Source organism: Scyliorhinus torazame, chromosome 3 (genome assembly GCF_047496885.1).
Source record: "Scyliorhinus torazame isolate Kashiwa2021f chromosome 3, sScyTor2.1, whole genome shotgun sequence".
Taxonomy (NCBI): domain Eukaryota; kingdom Metazoa; phylum Chordata; class Chondrichthyes; order Carcharhiniformes; family Scyliorhinidae; genus Scyliorhinus; species Scyliorhinus torazame.
In genome coordinates this window covers 235912611-235931333 of record NC_092709.1, presented here as the reverse complement: position 1 = coordinate 235931333, position 18723 = coordinate 235912611, and the positions used below count along the sequence as shown (strand labels likewise).

Here is an 18723-nt window from a genome sequence, read left to right as displayed (position 1 = left end):
GACTCTGCACAGATAGTGACCCAGGTCCCTGGCGCTGTGAAGCAACCGTGCTAACCACTGTGCTACCGTGCCGTCCATGGTCCCGGGATACAAAATCTTTATGCACGGCTCAGCAGAGGTCACACCTTCACAACTCTCGATGAGCCACGCTTATCTTGGTCCCGGGATCAAGATAATTTGTGACGGGAAATATGCATCGCAGGTTGTATGAGCTTACTAGACTTTGTTCCAGCGACCCACGTTTACAGAATGTCGGACTATCGCGACCCACACCACATTTACAAAAGATTCTCCAGAATTACTGTTAAAATGTTGCGCTCATTGTTGGCACTTCTGCATTATTGAATCTAAATTTGTAAATTGAGTTGCTGTTTCATCTTAAACGACAGCTGCACCCTGACACATTGCTAAAGGGTGTACCTCAGGATTATTTGATTATTTTGTTTCTTCACACCCATTGTTAGCATTTGGTAAATTGCTTGCAAGAGCTGGAAAGATCAACAGGCTTAATATTTCACAACGTCATGTTCATGTGTTCAAAACTTAACACGACCACCGATAGGAAATTAAACTCAAAACTTCAACTTCAGCAACAGGAGCCTGTACTGTTGAATGAAAAACACGGTCAGACAGAATGTCACTGGACGCCTGATAGTACCGTTTCCCAGGTAAAAATACAGTTTCCCAGGTACTTATGCAACAGACTGAAAGCTTGCTAAAAAAGCAATATGCAAAGCATGCACGCACATTCCATTCCATACACCTGCAACATTATACCGGCTACCGGCTCCTGTAGGCACAAGTATAGTTTAGTCACCAGCTAATACCATCTTTGGCGAACAATTCAAGTCCCGAGATGCAAAAGTTCTTGCTGTAGAGGAACCGATTCAACTGATGGAATCTATGTAGCCACACGGCAGAGAGGGATGCGTGGGGACGAGTACCTAAGAAGACGGGCAGATAGCGGCGGGGGACGTGATGATAAAAAGTGTCCTTGAAGGACAAGAGCCCTGGTGTGGAGAGACAATTCGCAAGTGGAAGCAGTGGACATGGGGGCTTGTCGGGCTGGAGGAGGCTGTATGTCCAGTTTAACTGAGAGAATGATAAAAGAAACAATACAGATCTTGACGCTGAACACAGTAGCAGGATATGCCACCCAAAGAGAATTTTACAGGTCTTTGACTGAAAACTGCACAACTATACTCTGGCCCAGAGAAGCAAGGAAGTCCACGGGAGCAGTTCTTCATCAGCCTTGCGTGGTCATACACTGTAACGCAATGAGAATTTATCACGAGAGAAAGCAGTAAACATGGTCAGGCGATATTTGGGGATCATTTTGGTGACCTTTTGCCGACCCATTCTACACCATCCAGCAGTCCATCTGGGGCTGCAACCAATACCTTGAAAATCGCTGTACTGGAATACCCTTTGGGGCATCATCGGCCTGCGCAATATTCCAGTGTGTCATGGAAAACAGACTGCGGGGGTTACCCAGCTTCGCGGCTTATCTTGATGATATCCTGCTCACTGGGACGTCGGACCAGGAACACTTAAGGAACCTTGATGAGGTGCTCAGTCATTTTTCGTCCGCTAATGTTTGGTCCCATGCCCGGGACATTACGTACCTTGGTTACGGCGTGGACTGCAGTCTTCACCTGGTCGAGGACAAGGAGAGAGCAATCTCTTCGGCCTCCGTTCGGAGGGGCCCACGGAACTCCGATCTTTTCTCGGTCTTCACTATTACAGGAAATTTATCCCGAACCTAGTGACCCTGCTGGCCCCCTTACACTGGGTGCTGAAGAAGGGTCAGGCATAGATGTGGGGTCCTCCACAGCAGGCAGCCTTTGCTGAGGTAAAAGAGCAAATCTCATCCTTGCGGCTGCTTACACACCTCGATCCCGCCAAGCCACTGATACTCACCTGCGACGCCTCACCTTATGGCATCGGAGCAGTCTTAGCCCACTGGATGGACAATGGCACAAAACGGCCCATCACCTTCGCTTCTTGGACTCTCACAGCAGCAGAGCGAAATTACACCCAGATTGAGGAGGGTTTGGCTATAGGGTCTGTAGTGAAGAAATTCCATCAATAGGTCTTGGGCAATGCTTTCAGTTCTGACGTATCACAAGCCTTTGCTGGGGTTGTTCAAGGAGGACAAGGCGATCCTTCCCTTTACGTCCGCAAAAAATTAACGATGGGGTTTGCTGTTGGCAGCCTACGAATATGTATTGGGAACACTGCCAGGACGAAGATCTCTCATGCGGAAGGCGAATTCCCCCAGCGACCAGGCCACGGACGCCCGCTTGTACCAACAAAGTTTCTGCGCTTTTACATTTTATGGATACATTGCCTGTTAACGCATTCCAAATCAGGACCTGAACCAGACAGGGCAGCACAGTAGCATGGTGGTTAGCACAACTGCTTCACAGCTCCAGGGTCCCAGGTTCGATTCCCGGCTTGGGTCATTGTCTGTGCGGAGTCTGCACGTTCTCCCAGTGTGTGCGCGGGTTTCCTCCGGGTGCTCTGGTTTCCTCCCACAGTCCAAAGATGTGCAGGTTAGGTGGATTGGTCATGCTAAATTGCCCTTAGTGTTGGCTCGGGTTACTGGGTTATGGGGATAGGGTGTGGGCTTGGGTAGGGTGCTCTTTCAAAGAGCCGGTGCAGACTCGATGGGCCGAATGGCCTCCTTCTGCACTGTAAATTCTATGATTCTATGACCCCCCAGTTAGCCGGTGTCCGGCATGTCATTTGTATGGGGCTCAGCACCACACTTTGTCTGACCACCTGAGAGCTTTCACGTTGAAGGTCGCGGAACTCAGCATAGAGGACGGGGTCCTACTGTGGGGGACACGCTTCGTGGTCCCGACAAAATGTTGCGACCCCATTTTGAAAGATCTCCACAACAGCCATTCCAGGGTCTCGAAAGTGAAGATGCTGATCTGCAGTTACATGTGGTGGCCTGGCATCAACACAGATATCGCAAAACATGCCCAAGTATAGCCAGTGCGAGGAGCATCAGAAGCTTCCGCAGGCAGCATCCCTACACTCTTGTGAACAGGGCCATTCTGGCCACTCCCCATCTACAGGCCAATTCCAGGGATCACTGTACTTGATTCTGGTTGAAGCCCACTCCGTGGATGGACTTTCACAGGATGATCTCGACAACCCCCAAGGCCATGATCAAGTGACTCCACCAGACGTTCAGTATACACGGCATACTGGAATCCTCATCTCCGACAAAGGGACGGTGTTCACCTTTTTACGAACCAACAGGATTAGTCATGTCCGCAGCGCACCATACCACCTGCTGAATGGTTTGGCTGAGCGAGCAGTCCAGACATTTAAATGGTGAATTTGGAAACAGACCACGGGCTCTCTTGAAATGCATCTGGCATTTTTTGCTACATAATGCTGTACACCTGCACAGGGATGGCATCATCGGAACTGCTCATGGGATGGCGCCTTCACATGCGCCAGAGCCTTGTGTTACCAGATATTGGCAGGAAGGTCCACAGCAGGCAGGAGTGGTCCAAAATTAGACTCTGGCAGATGCACGCCTCTTCGATGATTTTCACCTGGAACAAGAGATGGAGCCATGTGGATCCTGGGTGTTGTACTTAAACAAACAGGGCAAGTCTCCTACATGGGCTTAAGTAGGGTGCTCTTTCCACGGGGCAGTGCAGACAGGATAGGCTGAATGGCCTCCTTCTGCACTGTAAATTCTATGACACTATGATAGGGGCACACAGCCAGGAATCTATTAGGCACGTGGGCCACCTCCGTGGATGTACTCCAGAACTGGCCGACCCTTGTTCGGATGCCCCAGAACCAGCTCCGTTGCCACCTCCACAGGTTCCAGACCCCCAGGACGCTGACACCTTGTCTTCTGACTCCGAGATGGAGATGAACCGTCTGCGGTGGCCCAGCACCTGGGCGCAGATACAGGTCAATCTGTGGCGGCAGTGCGCAGTTAGGTGGTCCCATGTGCGCTACATGCCGCCAGGTCCCAAACACACAATGCCCAAGTGCCAGCCCAGGGTGAAAAGGACCAGAGGTCCTGCTCAATCAGTCACGGTGCCGTCCAGGCCTTTCGGGATGGGAGGCGGGCGGGCGGGGCGGGGGGGGGGGGGGGGGGGGGGGGGGGGGGGGGGGGGGGGGGGAAGAGAGGAGGAGGAAAAAGAGGAGTGTTATAACTCTCAGGAAGGTCATGGGTATGGACTATTAGGTACCCCATGACCTTTTCGGAATACGAGCTTCCTCGTTAAGAGTGTACTGGTGGATATAAAAATTTCCCGTCCCGATGTGGCTCGGGGCGGGAGAACCCTTTCGTGAGTGGAGTTTGTCACCTGCAGCATGTTTTCCAGCACTTGCTGGATCGCCGGGTCCGACGTCCGCCATCTTTGCTCCCGGGTCAGCTTCCCCTGCACCTTGCCTTTGTCCTTTCCTCTCCCGTTTTTGCTGCTTTCTGCTCTCCCGCGGTTCCATGCAGCTCTGCCCATTCCTCAGTACCTCCGTGGTCATCTTTTCAGCGCTCCGCAGACCCGCAAAACCGGGGAACCAGGTCCTCAAATCCCTGCGGAATGTGCGCCTCACTCACTCATCACCGCCACCGGAAGTCTCGGGAGTGGAGTTTGAATATTGTATTGTGATTAAATCTTTTTGTTTTGCCTCCATCATTGCTTCCTTCTGGCCACGCGTCTGGATCCAACACTCAAGCTAGGAAACCTGGCTTTGAATCTTGCTGTGCGATATCAGTAATGCTTTGTTTTGCCTCCATCATCTCTCCTTGTGGTCGCTCTGTCTGGATCCAACACTCAAGCTAGGAAACCTAGTTTTGAATCTTGCAGTGCGATATCGGTAATGCTTGCACTTGTATGAAATTTCTCAGTCTAGTATTTAATGTTATATAATATTTACTTTAAAGAACAGAAAGATTTTTTGTATGTTGTACTCATTACTATCAAAGATAACAATTTCAACCCCAAAAGGTTTGAGTGCCACAGGAATTTGAAGTGAAATTATTTCTATCCTGCAGGCAGTCTACCTTAAAGTGATGAATTATGACAATAACTTCTGTTATATATCATGGGTACTTGCTTGATGTGTGCGGGGTCTTGGTGAGACAGAACAAACATTGCATAGGGGCTTTGAACTTAAAAGTACTGCAAGTAGCATCCTTCTAGAAAAAATGCTGGGTTTCTACAATAGAACAACAGTTTCACTGCTATTTTTACTGCAACCACTTAATTATTTTAAAAACTGAATTCAAATTGCCATTGTGGCATGGTTGAATGGTCATTCTCTAGAATAGACCAGATCTCTAGAATACTAGTCCAGTAACATAACCACTGCACTACTGTACCAGATACATAAATTGGAGTTTATGTATATGGCACCCATGAAACCAAACAGGATGATTGAAGTAGGGGGTCAGTTAGCTGGTTCATGATGTGCGGCAATGCAACAGCACGAGTCCAATTCCCATACTGGCTGAGGTTATTCATGAAGCCCCTGCATTCTCAATATTGCCCTTCACCCGAGGTGTGGTGAGCCTCAGGTTAAATCACCAACAGTCAGCTTTCAAAGGGGAGAGCAGCCTATACACCTCTGGTTATGTGGTGACATTTACATTTTACGTTTACATTTTTTATTTCCCGGAATTTAGAAAGCTGCGGGGTGATTTGGTTGAAGTGCTCAAGATATTAAAAAGGGAATAGATACTACCCTATCCGAATCAGTTGGAGTCTAGTATCAGGGGCATAATCTAAAATTTGGAGCTGGGCCTTTCAGGAGTGAAATTCTACACACAAAGGATGATAAGGGTCTAGAACTTTCCTCTATAAACAGCAACTGATATGAGATCAGCTGTTAATTCTAAATCTAGGATGTACAGATGATAATTCAAAGACGAGTACGTGGAGTTATGTTGCAAATCAAACATGGTCTCACTGAATGGTGGAACAGGCCGGAGGGACTAAATAGTGCTCGTGAACAACCATAATTGGTTCCTCTTTCAACGAGTTGGCATAGGAATGATGCAGCAAATGGAGATCTTCTGTGCTGTAAGATTCTATTATGACAAACTATCACATAGAACAGTACAGCCTCTTCGGCCCACGATGCTGTGCCGACCATTTATCCTTATACAAGATCAACCTAACCTACACCCCTTCAATTTACTGCTGTCCATGTGCCTGTCCAAGACTCGCTTAAATGACCCTAATGACTCGGACTCAACCACCTCTGCTGGCATTGCATTTCACGCACCCACTACTCTCCGTGTAAAGAACCTACCTCTGACATCTCCCTTGTACCTTCTTTCAATCACCATAAAATTATGTCCCCTTGTGACAGCCATTGCCGCCCTGGGAAAAGTCTCTGGCTATCCATGCCTCTCATCACCTTGTACACCTATATCAAGTAACCTCTCTTCCTTCTTCGCTCCAGTGAGAAAAGCCCTAGCTCCCTCAACCTTTCTTCATAAGACATACCCTCTAATCCAGGCAGCATCCTGGTAAATCTCCTCTGCACCCTCTCCAAAGCATCCAGATCCTTCCAATAATGAGGCGACCAGAACTGGACACAATAGTCAAGTGTGGTCTAACCAGGGTTTTATAAAGCTGCTGCAAAACCTCGCAGCTCTTAAACTCAATCCCCCGGTTGATGAAAGCCAAAACACCAAACGCCTTCTTAACAACCCTATCAACCTGGGTGGCAACTTTAAGGGATCTATGTACGTGGACCCCAAGATCCCCTTGTTCCTCCACACTTCCAAGAGTCCTGCCTTTAACCCTGTATTCAGCATTCCAATTCGACCTTCCAAAATGAATCACTTCACATTTATCTAGGTTGAACTCCATCTGCCACTTCTCAGCCCAGCTCTGCATCCTGTCAATGTCCTGTTGTAACCTGCAACAGCCCTCGACACTATCTACAACTCCACCAACCTTCGTGTCATCGGCAAACTTACTAACGCACCCTTCCACTTCCTCATCCAAGTCATTTATAAAAACCACGAAGAGCAGAGCTCCCAGAACAGATCCCTGCGGGACACCACTGGTCACCAACCTCCAGGCAGAATACTTTCCATTCACTACCACTCGCTGACTTCTTTCGACCAGCCAATTCTGTACCCAGTCAAATTTCCCTGTATCCAAAGCCCCCTAACTTTCTGAATTAGCCTACCATGGGGAACTTTATCAAATGCTTTACTGAAATCCATATACACCACATCCACTGCCCGACCTTCATCAATGTGTCTTGTCACATCCTGGGAAAAGTCTCTGGCTATCCATGCCTCTCATCACCTTGTACACCTATATCAAGTAACCTCTCTTCCTTCTTCGCTCCAGTGAGAAAAGCCCTAGCTCCCTCAACCTTTCTTCATAAGACATACCCTCTAATCCAGGCAGCATCCTGGTAAATCTCCTCTGCACCCTCTCCAAAGCATCCATGAGGCTTGTGAGGCATGACATGCCCCTCACAAAGCCATGCTGACTATCTTTTTATACAAACTATGTTTTTCTAAATAATCATAAATCCCATCTCTCAGAATCCTTTCCAATATTTTGCTCACCACAGACGCAAGACTGACTGGTCTGTCATTCCCAGCGATTTCCCTATTCCCTTTCTTGAACAAGGGAACAACATTTGCCTCCCTCCAATCATCCAGTACTACTCCAGTGGAGAGTGAGGACGCAAAGATCATTGCCAACAGCAATCTCCTCCCTTGCTTCCCGTAGTAACCTTGGGTATATCCCGTCAGGCCCACGGGACTTATCTATCCTGACGTTTTTCAAAATTTCCAGCACATCCTCCTTCTTAATATCAACCTGTTTGAGTCTATTAACCTGGTTCACATCGTTCTCATGAGCACCAAGGTCCCTCTCTCGAGTGAATACTGAAGCAAAATATTCATTTCGGGCCTCCCCTATCTCCTCAGTCTCCAGGCGCAAGTTCTCTCCACTATCCCTGATCGGCCCTACTCTCACTCTGATCATTCTCTTATTTCTCACATTATTGTAGAACGCCTTGGGGGTTTTCCCTAATTCTTCCCACCAGGGCCTTTCCATGCCCCCTTCTAGCTTTCCCAAGACCATTTTTGAGTTCCTTCCTGGCTACCTTGTAACGCTCTAGAGCCGTACCAGATCCTTGCTTACTCAACCTTACGTAAGCTTCCTTCTTCCTCTTGACTGGAAGCTCCACTTCTCTTGTCATCCAAGGCTACTTCACCTTGCCATTCCTTCCTCGTCTTAGTGGAACAAAACTATCCAGCACTTGCAGCAAGTGCTCCTTAAACAACCCCCACATTACTGTTGTGCATTTCCCCAAGAACAACTGTTCCCACTTTATGCTTCTCAGCTCCTGTCTAACAGCAGTATAATTTTCCCTCCCCCGATTAAATAGTTTCCCCTAGTTTCTGTTCCTATCCCTCTCCATGATTATGGTAAAGGTCAAGGAGTTGTGGTCACTGTCACTGAAATGCTCTCCCACCGAGACATCTGACACCTGGCCTGGTTCGGTGCCAAGCAACAAATCCAATATGGCCTCCCCCTCTAGTCAGCCTATCTACATATCGAGTCAGGAATCCTTCATGTACACACCTGACAAAATCTGCTCCATCCAAACCATTTGCAGTAAGGAGGTTCCAGTCAATATTAGGGAAGTTGAAGTCACCCATAACAACAACTCTGTTACTTCTGCACCTTTCCAAGATCTGCTGCCCAATCTGTTCCTCCATCTCTCTGCTGCTCTTGGGGGGGGGGGGGGGGGGGGGGGGGGGTCTATCGAATACTCCCAATAAAGTGATTGCTCCTTTCTTGTTTCTGACTTCCACCCATACGGACTCAGTAGACAAACCCTCCTCGACTACCTCCTTTTCTGCAGCTGTGATGCACTCCCTAATTAACAGTGCCACTCCCCCTCCTCTTTTACATCCCTCCCTATTCTTCTTAACACATCTAAACTCCAGAACATCTAACAACCATTTCAGCCCCTGTTAAATCCATGTCTCTGTAATGGCCACAATATTGTAGCTCCAAGTACTCATTCATGCTCCAAGTTCATTTCCCTTATTCCTGACACTCCTTGCATTAAAACAGACACACTTTAACCCATTCCACTGAGTACAACTTTGCCCTATCAAATGTCTATCCTTCCTCTCAGACTCTCTGCATATTATTTCTGCCTGTTCAATGTCTACCGTATCCTCTGGTCCATTGCTCTGGTTCCCAACCCCTGCCAAACTAGTTTAAACCCTCCCGAAGAACTCCAGCAAACCTCCCACCCAGGATATTGGTGCCCCTCCAGTTTAGGTGCAATCCGTCCTTCATATACAGGTCCCACCTGCCCCAGAAGGTATCCCAATGATCCACATATCTGAAGCCTTCCCTCCTGCACCAGCCCTGTAGCCACGTGTTCAACTGCACTCGCTTTCTGTTCCTTGTCTCACTTGCACGTGGCACCGGTAGCAATCCTGAAATTACTATTCTGCTGGTCCTGCTCTTTAGCTTCCAACCTAAATCCCGAAAATCACTTTTTAAGATCCTCATCCCTTTTCTTAGCTATCGTTGTTGCCTATGTGCATCACAACTTCTGGTTGCTCCCCCTTAAGAATCCTGTAGACCCAATCCGAGACATCCCTGACTCTGGCATGCGGGAAGCAACATACCTTCCGGGAGTCTCGTTCGCGACCACAGAATCTCCTATCTGTTCCCCTAACCATCGAGTCTCCTATCACTATTGCTTTTCTATTCTCCCCCCTTCCGTTCTGAGCCATAGAGCCAGGCTCAATGCCAGAGACCTGGCCGCTAGATTCCTTCACCCAGTATGTCATCCCCCCCAACAGCATCCAAAACGGTATACTTGTTATATGTAGAATTAACTAAAATATTCAGCATATGGAAAGACTATCTGGCCCAACTAGTCTGTGCTGGTATTTTTTACTCCATACATTTCCTTCCCATTTCACCTGTCTCCTTCTATCCATCTCCTTTCCTCTCATATTTGTCTATTTTGTTTTTGAATGCAATCAATTCCTAGTGCCAAGTTCCACATTTTAAACAATTAACCAGTTTAACTTCATTGTCCATATGGAAATTCATTTATTAAAAAATTACATTAAATGAATAGTAACAATAAAGAGAAAAATCACTCTGCGACAGAGGTCCAACTCTAATTAAAATATGGATAAAAACTGTTCCAAGGCATAAAAACAAGGAGCGAGTTCCACCATGAGTGCATATCTTAATCCATATAATCATATTTCTGTTAAAAGTTCTTTTGGAGAAGGGCAGAGTTCAAGGACCAATATGTCCTGCATCGTAGGAATTGTAGCCTTTTCTCTGAATGCAACCAGCAGTGATGCTGAAACATGTGGCGATTCTCATTGTTCACGACACTCTTAATGTTCAGCAAGATTCTTCGAGAGCAGATTTATTCAAGAAAGATTTGCTCTTCCAATACTGCCTGGGTCAATAGTCTCTGCACCCTTATAAAAAAAGAGTCAATTTTTTAAATGGAGAAGCTGCAGAAAACTGCATGCAGCACAGAGGGACTTGGAGTACCTCGTGCATAAATCATTAAAAGCTAGCATGCAAGTTCAGCAGAAATAAGGAAGGTAAGGACTGTCAGAGGATACAGCAGGATTGCGATTGTTTGGAGACTTGGGCGGAGAGATGGCAGATGGAGTTTAATCCGGACAAATGTGAGGTAATGCATTTTGGAAGGCCTAATGCAGGTAGGGAATATACAGTGAATGGTAGAACCCTCAAGAGTATTGAAATTCAAAGAGATCTAGGAGTACAGGTCCACAGGTCACTGAAAGGGGCAACACAGGTGGAGAAGGTAGTCAAGAAGGCATACGGCATGCTTGCCTTCATTGGCCGGGGCATTGAGTATAAGAATTGGCAAGTCATGTTGCAGCTGTATAGAACCTTAGTTAGGCCACACTTGGGAGTATAGTGTTCAATTCTGGTCGCCACACTACCAGAAGGATGTGGAGGCTTTAGAGAGGGTGCAGAAGAGATTTACCAGAATGTTGCCTGGTATGGAGGGCATTAGCTATGAGGAGCGGTTGAATAAACTCGGTTTGTTCTCACTGGAACGAAGGAGGTTGAGGGGCGACCTGATTGAGGTCTACAAAATTATGAGGGGCATAGACAGAGTGGATAGTCAGAGGCTTTTCCCCGGGGTAGAGTGGTCAATTACTAGGGGGCATAGGTTTAAGGTGAGAGGGGCAAGGTTTAGAGTAGATATACGAGGCAAGTTTTTTTACGCAGAGGGTAGTGGGTGCCTGGAACTCACTACCGGAGGAGGTGGTGGAAGCAGGGACGATAGTGACATTTAAGGGGCATCTTGACAAATACATGAATAGGATGGGAATAGAGGGATACGGACCCAGGAAGTGTAGAAGATTGTAGTTTAGTCGGGCAGCATGGTCGGCACGGGCTTGGAGGGCCGAAGGGCCTGTTCCTGTGCTGTACATTTCTTTGTTCTTTGTAAATGGAATGTTTACTTTTCATTTCAAAGGGAATGGAGTATAAAATTAGGGGGGTCCTGCTCAAACAATACAAGGCACTAGTCAGATCACATCTGAAATACTGTGAAGAATTCTGGTCCCCTTATTGAAGGAAAGATATACTGGCATTGGAGGCGGTCCAGAGAAGGCTCACTAGGTTGATCCCGGGTATAGAGGAATTTTCTTACGAGGAGAGGTTAGCTAGATTGGGGCTGTACTCATTGTTGTTTAGAAGAATGAGAGGTGACCTTATTGAGACATACAAGATGCTCAGAAGGCTTGACAGGGTAGATGCTGAGACGATGTTTCCTCTTGTGGGAGAGTCTAGGACCAAAGGGAATAATTTCAGATAAGGGGTCGCCCATAAGACAGAGATAAGGAGGAGTTTTTTTCTCTTGAGAGTAGTGAAAAGTATGATCAAGGCTGAGTTGGACAGATTTTTAATCAGTAAGGGAATCAAGGGTTCTAGGGATAATACAGGAAAGTGGAGTCGACGATAATATCAGATAAGCCGTGATCTCATTGAATGGCGGAGCAGACGATGGGCCTAGGGGCCTATTTCTGCTCTGATGTCTTATCGTTCTGAGACACCTCTAAGTAACAGGCAAGATATCCAAATGGGTTAGCACATTTAACTCCAGCTGAATTGTGTGATCTACGTGAAAGAATTTAAATTTTCCATGGCAGTTTAATCACTTATGTCCCTTGGTTACCACATGTATACACTATTCCCTCCAATTTTAACTAGATACTTTTAGTTTGCAATTGCAATGTCTTTATCATGAATTTTCACAGGAACAAAATTAACTTTTTTCCCCCCTGAAGTTTCAAACTAGTTCTTTTGTCTTGTTTTCATTCAGTTTCAAATAATTGTTATTGTACTTTTTTACAAGCTTCTTTGCTGAGTCCCTATAGTTTCCTTGACTATTGTTTATGAAGTCCACAAGTACCATATCATCAGCATACTTAGGATTGTTGTCATCAAATTCTGATCAACAATCATTTATATAGGGGATGTAAAGCGAAGGTGAAAATCTACAGTCCTGAGCAGATCCAGTGTTAACATGGGCTCAGAGTAAACCCTGGAAACGATCACCGTTTGGAGTAACCACTGTCAATAAATACATTTCTCATTTCCTTATTGGGTTTATTCGTGGAGACATTGATATACAATTGACAGACTTTTCTTATTCCGATCCTACCCTGGCTGTACTTACTTGCTGGAAAACTGATTTACTGGGGCCAGCTGCCTTTCGGTATTTGTCACTAAATACTCATTTGAGAGTCAAGACAGTGTCAGTACACTGTCTGGTTACAGGTTGCTGCCTGGTTATAGGTTGCATTACAACCGAGTCTCCTATTGTTTTGTCTGATTTTCAGAGGTATTTTCAATCAGGAAACACTATGCAAAGACAAAGACTGGGACTGCTGGTGCTTTTCCCCTCTCATCTCCGATTTGGAGACACTGAAGTCAATTAAATAATTTGCCAGTTCAGGCCAGCCAATTCATGAGATACAAATGGTATCGCAAAGGCCCGTCTCCATTTTCAAATCAATTAAAATATGCAATGTTGCGCTCTAGAAGGAATTTAGGTTTGATTTTAGTACTTATTACCCCTGCAATAATCAGAAACAAATTCCAATTCCAGCGACAGCAATTGAAACAAGATCATGATCTGTCGAGGGTAAACAGAGATGCAATAAAAGCAATACACACAATATGGACAACTGGTGGATGACAAATGATGTTATAAAGTTAAGTTAAAAATCCACCTGAAGCAGTACACAGGGGCATTTAATTTCAGGAAACCCATGATAAGGACAGCCCATAATGGCATGCTGGAGTCAGAGAAGTGAAAAGTTTACTATACAAGTGTGCTATTGTGAACATCTTTTCCCAAAGGTAGAGAAGTCTAGAACTAGAGGGTATAGGTTTAAAGGGAGAGGAGACCAGAGGGGAAATTTCTTCAGAGGATGGTCAGCATCTGGAATGGGCAGCCAGAGGCAGGTACAATTTTGTCCATTAAAAAGCAATTAGACAGTTACATGGGCAGGGTGGGTATAGAGGGATATTGGCCAAATGCAGGCAAGTGGGACCAGCTTAGTGGTAGAAACTGGGCACATGGACAAGCTGGGCCGAAGGGCCTGTTTCTATGCTGTAAACATCTATGATCATAAAACACAAGGATTTTGAGAATCCCATCCAAGAGCATGGTTATGTGGGGTTTGGAGTAGTCAGTTTTAGTAACATTTTGGCCTGCCTGATTATTAGCACGCTCATCTAACACGAATTACTCCTACATTATAACAGAGATTGCACTTCAAAAAGTAACGTTGTGGGAAGTCTCGAGATGTTAAAGAGGCTATGTATAAACAAGCCTTCCTTACTTGCTAGGCTCCCTTCATTGTTTGCATCGAGTATGAGGAGCACATTACTACTATAAATGGCTTAAAGAAACGTTGATCAATTGCTACATCATGCTGCAACTCTCATTTTCACACCCTGCCTCCGAACATTCCCCCCCAACCCAGCCAACGCTTTTTTGGGGAAATTGGGGGTTGGCGGCGGTGACTGGAATTGAGAAATCGCGCGATTATGAAATCAGACAAAGTTAACACTGAACCAAATGAACAAGAAGAAAAACAGGCGCACAACGACCACTCCCAGCGGAGACGCCTTCCTGCCTGAAGAATGTCACAACAAACAAAAGAACACAAGTTGCGGGTAGCCGAACAACACGTACCGGCTGTCCGGGCGGCCGCTCCCGGTACCTCCTGGCAGGGGCCCCGGTGTCTCGGTGGTTCAACGAAGCGTCCAGCCGCAGACACTTGCGTCACCAAACTGAGTGCGCAGACGCAGTACCTGCCTGCTGACCGCTGCCACCAGCTGCACGAGGTTTGTGCGTCACCACGGCAACTCCTTCGCAAGCAACGCCCAGAGTCGGACACCGTATGTAAAACAAAACCATTAAACTATATATGATCTAGAATCTGTTATAGATCTGTGGATTGCACGGTACTTACTGTGTTACTTCGTTGTTCGGTATTCCAGGCCTCTCCCACTGCGGCGGAATTAAATTCGCTCAGGTTGTGTTAGTAACTGATAAAAGACTGGGATCCGCAGGCCGCGCTTTGGGCCCTCCCACCGCTGCCTGTCAGCCAGCATCTCCCTGCTGGCCGCCCACCACCACTGACGCCTTCACACCACGCCCACACCAGCGGCTGTTCAAACACACCGCCTTCTTTGTCGCTCCAGCACCTGACTGCAGGACATTTCATTATCGTGTTTTAATATCTTAACCTCAGCATTGAGTTGTACAAACCTATAGTTAAATTCCACTGAGAAAAAAAAAGTTTACGGAAAGCTATAGTCACCCCGCTCTGGTAGCGCCATTCTGCTTCTAGTGACTCTTTGAAAAGCCACGCTCCCCCCTTCAAGTATTTCTCCAATTCGCTATTGAAAATGTTATTGAATATGCATTCATCACCCTTTCAGGGAAAGCATTCTCGATCACAGCTTCTTACATAAAGATAATTCTCCTCATCTCACCTTTTATCAGTTACTTTAAATCTATGTCCTTTATCAAAACCCTTCATAAGATTGAACCTCCCCCGAACTTTTCACTCAAAAGAAGAATGGCCGCAATTTCTGTACTGTCTCAGTTCCTGGAATTAGCAGGAGGGTTAAATCAAATTTTAAACTTCAAAAAATAATTAGCATCTACAGGGCAGATAACTAAAATCAAACTGAGGACAAACGTAAAGAACATGAAGAAAAGCTACAGGAAGAGATTAGACAGGATTATGGGACAAAATTTGTAAACCATAATAATATTAGTGTCACAAGTAGGCTTACATTAACACTGCAATGAAGTTACTGTGAAAATCCACTAGTCGCCACACTCCAGCGCCTGTTCGGGTACATAGGGAGAATTCAAAATGTCTAATTCACCTAACTAGCACATCTTTCGGGACTTGTGGGAAGAAACCGGAGCACCCAGAGGAAACCCACGCAGGCACGGGGGAGAACGTGCAGATTCCACACAGACAGTGACCCAAGCCGGCAATTGAACCCAGGTCTCTGGCGCGGTGAAGCACCAATGCTAATCACTGTGCTACCGTGCCTCCCTAAAGAGCAGTAAATGCCATATGGAATGGACTGCAGTGGTTCAAAAAGGCCACCTTCTTGAAGGCAATGAGGGATGAGCAAAAAATGCTGGCCTAGCCAGCGCCACCCACAACGCTCAAAAGGAGAATAAAAACATTTCTTGGAAGAAGGTGGGACAGCTCATGCACAAGGACTGAATTAGAGATTGAAGGAAGGGAAGAAACAATAAATAACAACATTCTGCATTATGCCACTGCACCATTTTGGAATTTCAATATGCTTGACCACATCATCCATCCACTTTGCCATTTTTCCTTTGTCCACCTTGGTGAGATTATCCTTGTTTGATTCCACTCTTGCCTGTCCAGTTCTTCCACTCTTGCCTGTTCAGTTGTTCTAGAGCATCTCTAGCAATAACTTCTCTTTCCAGCCCTGCACCATGATCCTCAGGCTCCCAAAAGGATCCATCATTTTTACATCCTTTTTCACAATCTCCACAATGGAGAGCCTGCATGGATTTGTGAAGGGAAGGTCAAGGCTAACTAATCTTATTGAATTGTTTGAAGAGGTGACTAAGGTAGTGGACAGGGAAATGTCTCTGGATGTCATTTATATGGACTTCCAGAAGGCACTTAATAAAGTCCCACCAAAAGACTGTTTACTAAAGTGGAAGCCCATGGAGTTGAGGGAAAATTTTGACATGGTTAGCAAATTGGCTGAGTGGCAGGCGACAAAGAGTGCGGATAATGGGTAATTACTCTAATTGGCAGGAGGTGACTAGTGGTGTACCACAGGAATCTGTTATGGGGCTCAATTTTTCACACTATTCATTATAATGACTTGGATAATGGCATAGAAAGTCATATATCCAAATTTGCGGCTTATACAAAGTTAGGCGGCATTGTAGACAGCCTAGATGATAGCATAATATTGCAAGGAGATATTGACCGACTCGGTGAATTGGCAATTGTGGTAGGTGGAATTTAATGTAAGCGAGTGTGAGGTTATCCATTTTGGATCAAAAAAGGATAGAGCAGAGTACTTTCTAAAAGGAAAGAGGTTAGGTACAGTGGATGTCCAAAGAGGCTTGGGGGTTCAGGTGCATAGGCCCTTAAAATGCCAGGAAGAAGTGCAGAAAAGGGGCAGCACGGTAGCATTGTGGATAGCACAATTGCTTCACAGCTCCAGGGTCCCAGGTTCGATTCCGGCTTGGGACACTGTCTGTGCGGAATCTGCACATCCTCCCCGTGTGTGCGTGGGTTTCCTCCGGGTGCTCCGGTTTCCTCCCACAGTCCAAAGATGTGCAAGTTAGGTGGATTGGCCATGATAAATTGCCCTTGGTGTCCAAGATTGCCCTTAGTGTTGGGTGGGGTTGGGTGTGGTTACTGGGTTATGGGGATCGGGTGGAGGTGTTGACCTTGGGTAGGGTGCTCTTTCCAAGACCCGGTGCAGACTTGATGGGCCGTATGGCCTCCTTCTGCACTGTAAAGTCTATGTAAAATTCTATGATTCGGAGCTCCATCCTTTTAAATCTAGCTTATTAAATTGATGCACGATCAATGACCACTAAAGTGAGGTTGTAGTCCAACTGAAGGCTTTAATAAGCTAGATGTTTCCCCCAGCAGCTCCGGTACAGAAAGAAGGCTGCTGGGGCGGCATGGGCTCTTATGCCCCGCCTTGCAGGGCGGAGCTACCATACAGCTTGACTAATAGGAAACATACAATATCTACCAATGGTGTTCCAGCATTACCAGGTACCGAATTACCTCTACACAGACTAGCACACTTTGTTTTATAGTGTTCCTGTGAATTGCATTGAGCAGTTTCATTATGTTAAAGGTGCTATATAAATATAAGTTGTTGTTGAGTTCCCATTGAGGCACGATCAATTGAACAAAGACTAGAGTTGGATACAACTGGGGCTTTATTGCACTGAGATGTGTGGCCTCCCACAGCAGCTGGCGAAATGGCTGCTGAATGGTGGACACGCATATTGACATGCTGCCTACTGGGCGGAGCCAGCAGGCAGGGACTACCGGCGAACCTGTCGTACAGGTCCTACCTTACATCATCTAATACAAGTGCAATAGTGGTTTACCACATTCACCCCCTTTTAAAATTGAGTTGGGCAGGGGTGGTGGAGAACTATATACAGCAATGAATTTATATTTACAGTATTTGATCAGGAAAAAAAATGTCTTTTGAAGTCCGGTGCCAGTTAGATTTAACCGGTCTGGTGCATTGATGTTCCGCTGGGAGCGACGTAGCGGTGGCAGCGATGTCGATGCTGGCCTGATGTTCAGTGACTCTGGGAGTGTGCCAAAATCCTCTTCTTCCTCGGGCATGGGCAGGGGAAGGACTGATGGTCCTGGTGGGGTTATTGCTGGGAGCGCCGGGGGAGGGGAGGGTGGCGCCGAGCTGGAGAGGTGTGTGTGTGTGGAACCTGCCGGTGCCAGGTCCCTGAGGGAGACAGTATCTTGGCGGCCGTCGGAGTACACCACATAGGCATACTGGGGGTTGGCATGGAGCAATTGCACCCTTTCCACCAACGGGTCCGCCTTGAGGAGGCGGACGTGCCTACGGAGCAGGACTGGTCCTGGAGCTGCGAGCCAAGCCGGGAGCGACACCCTGGATGTGGACTTCCTGGCGAAAGCAAAAAGAGGTTCATGCAGTGCACTGCAGTGACCGAATGGAGTGGAGTGCATCAGGGAGGACCTCCTGCCAGCGAGAGGCTGGGAGGTTCCTGGACCGTAGGGCCAGTTGGATGGCCCTCCATACCGTCCCATTCTCCCTCTCTACCTGCCCATTTCCCTGGGGGTTATAGCTGATCGTTCTGCTGGAGGCGATACCCCTGCTGAGCAGGAACTGACGCAGCTCATCGCTCATGAATGCGGATCCCCTGTCACCGTGGATATAGGCGGGGAAACCGAACAGAGCGAAGACAGTGTTTAGGGCTTTGATGACGGTGGCAGATGTCATGTCGGGGCATGGGATGGCAAAGGGGAACCTGGAGTACTCATCGACCACACTGAGAATATATGTGTTTCGGTCGGTTGAGGGGAGGGGCCCTTTGAAATCCACGCTGAGGTGTTCAAAG

General features: G+C 46.8%; 1 protein-coding gene and 1 pseudogene across 3 annotated transcripts in view; one reads left to right on the top strand and one right to left on the bottom strand.

The window, feature by feature from the left end:
* The window catches only part of LOC140408998 (interleukin-6 receptor subunit beta-like), a 117137-nt gene extending 102445 nt beyond the window's left edge, over nucleotides 1-14692 (bottom strand). The window contains exon 1 of one of the 3 annotated variants that reach the window (XM_072497009.1): nucleotides 14543-14692. In XM_072497009.1, coding sequence (XP_072353110.1) covers nucleotide 14543 — 1 coding nt within the window. In that variant the 5' untranslated portion in view covers nucleotides 14544-14692. Of the gene's footprint in view, nucleotides 1-14262; nucleotides 14365-14542 lie in introns of those variants that run through there. The other 2 variants (XM_072497010.1, XM_072497008.1) reach the window with 2 other exon arrangements.
* The window catches only part of LOC140409001 (putative nuclease HARBI1 pseudogene), a 378119-nt pseudogene continuing 373672 nt past the window's right edge, over nucleotides 14277-18723 (top strand).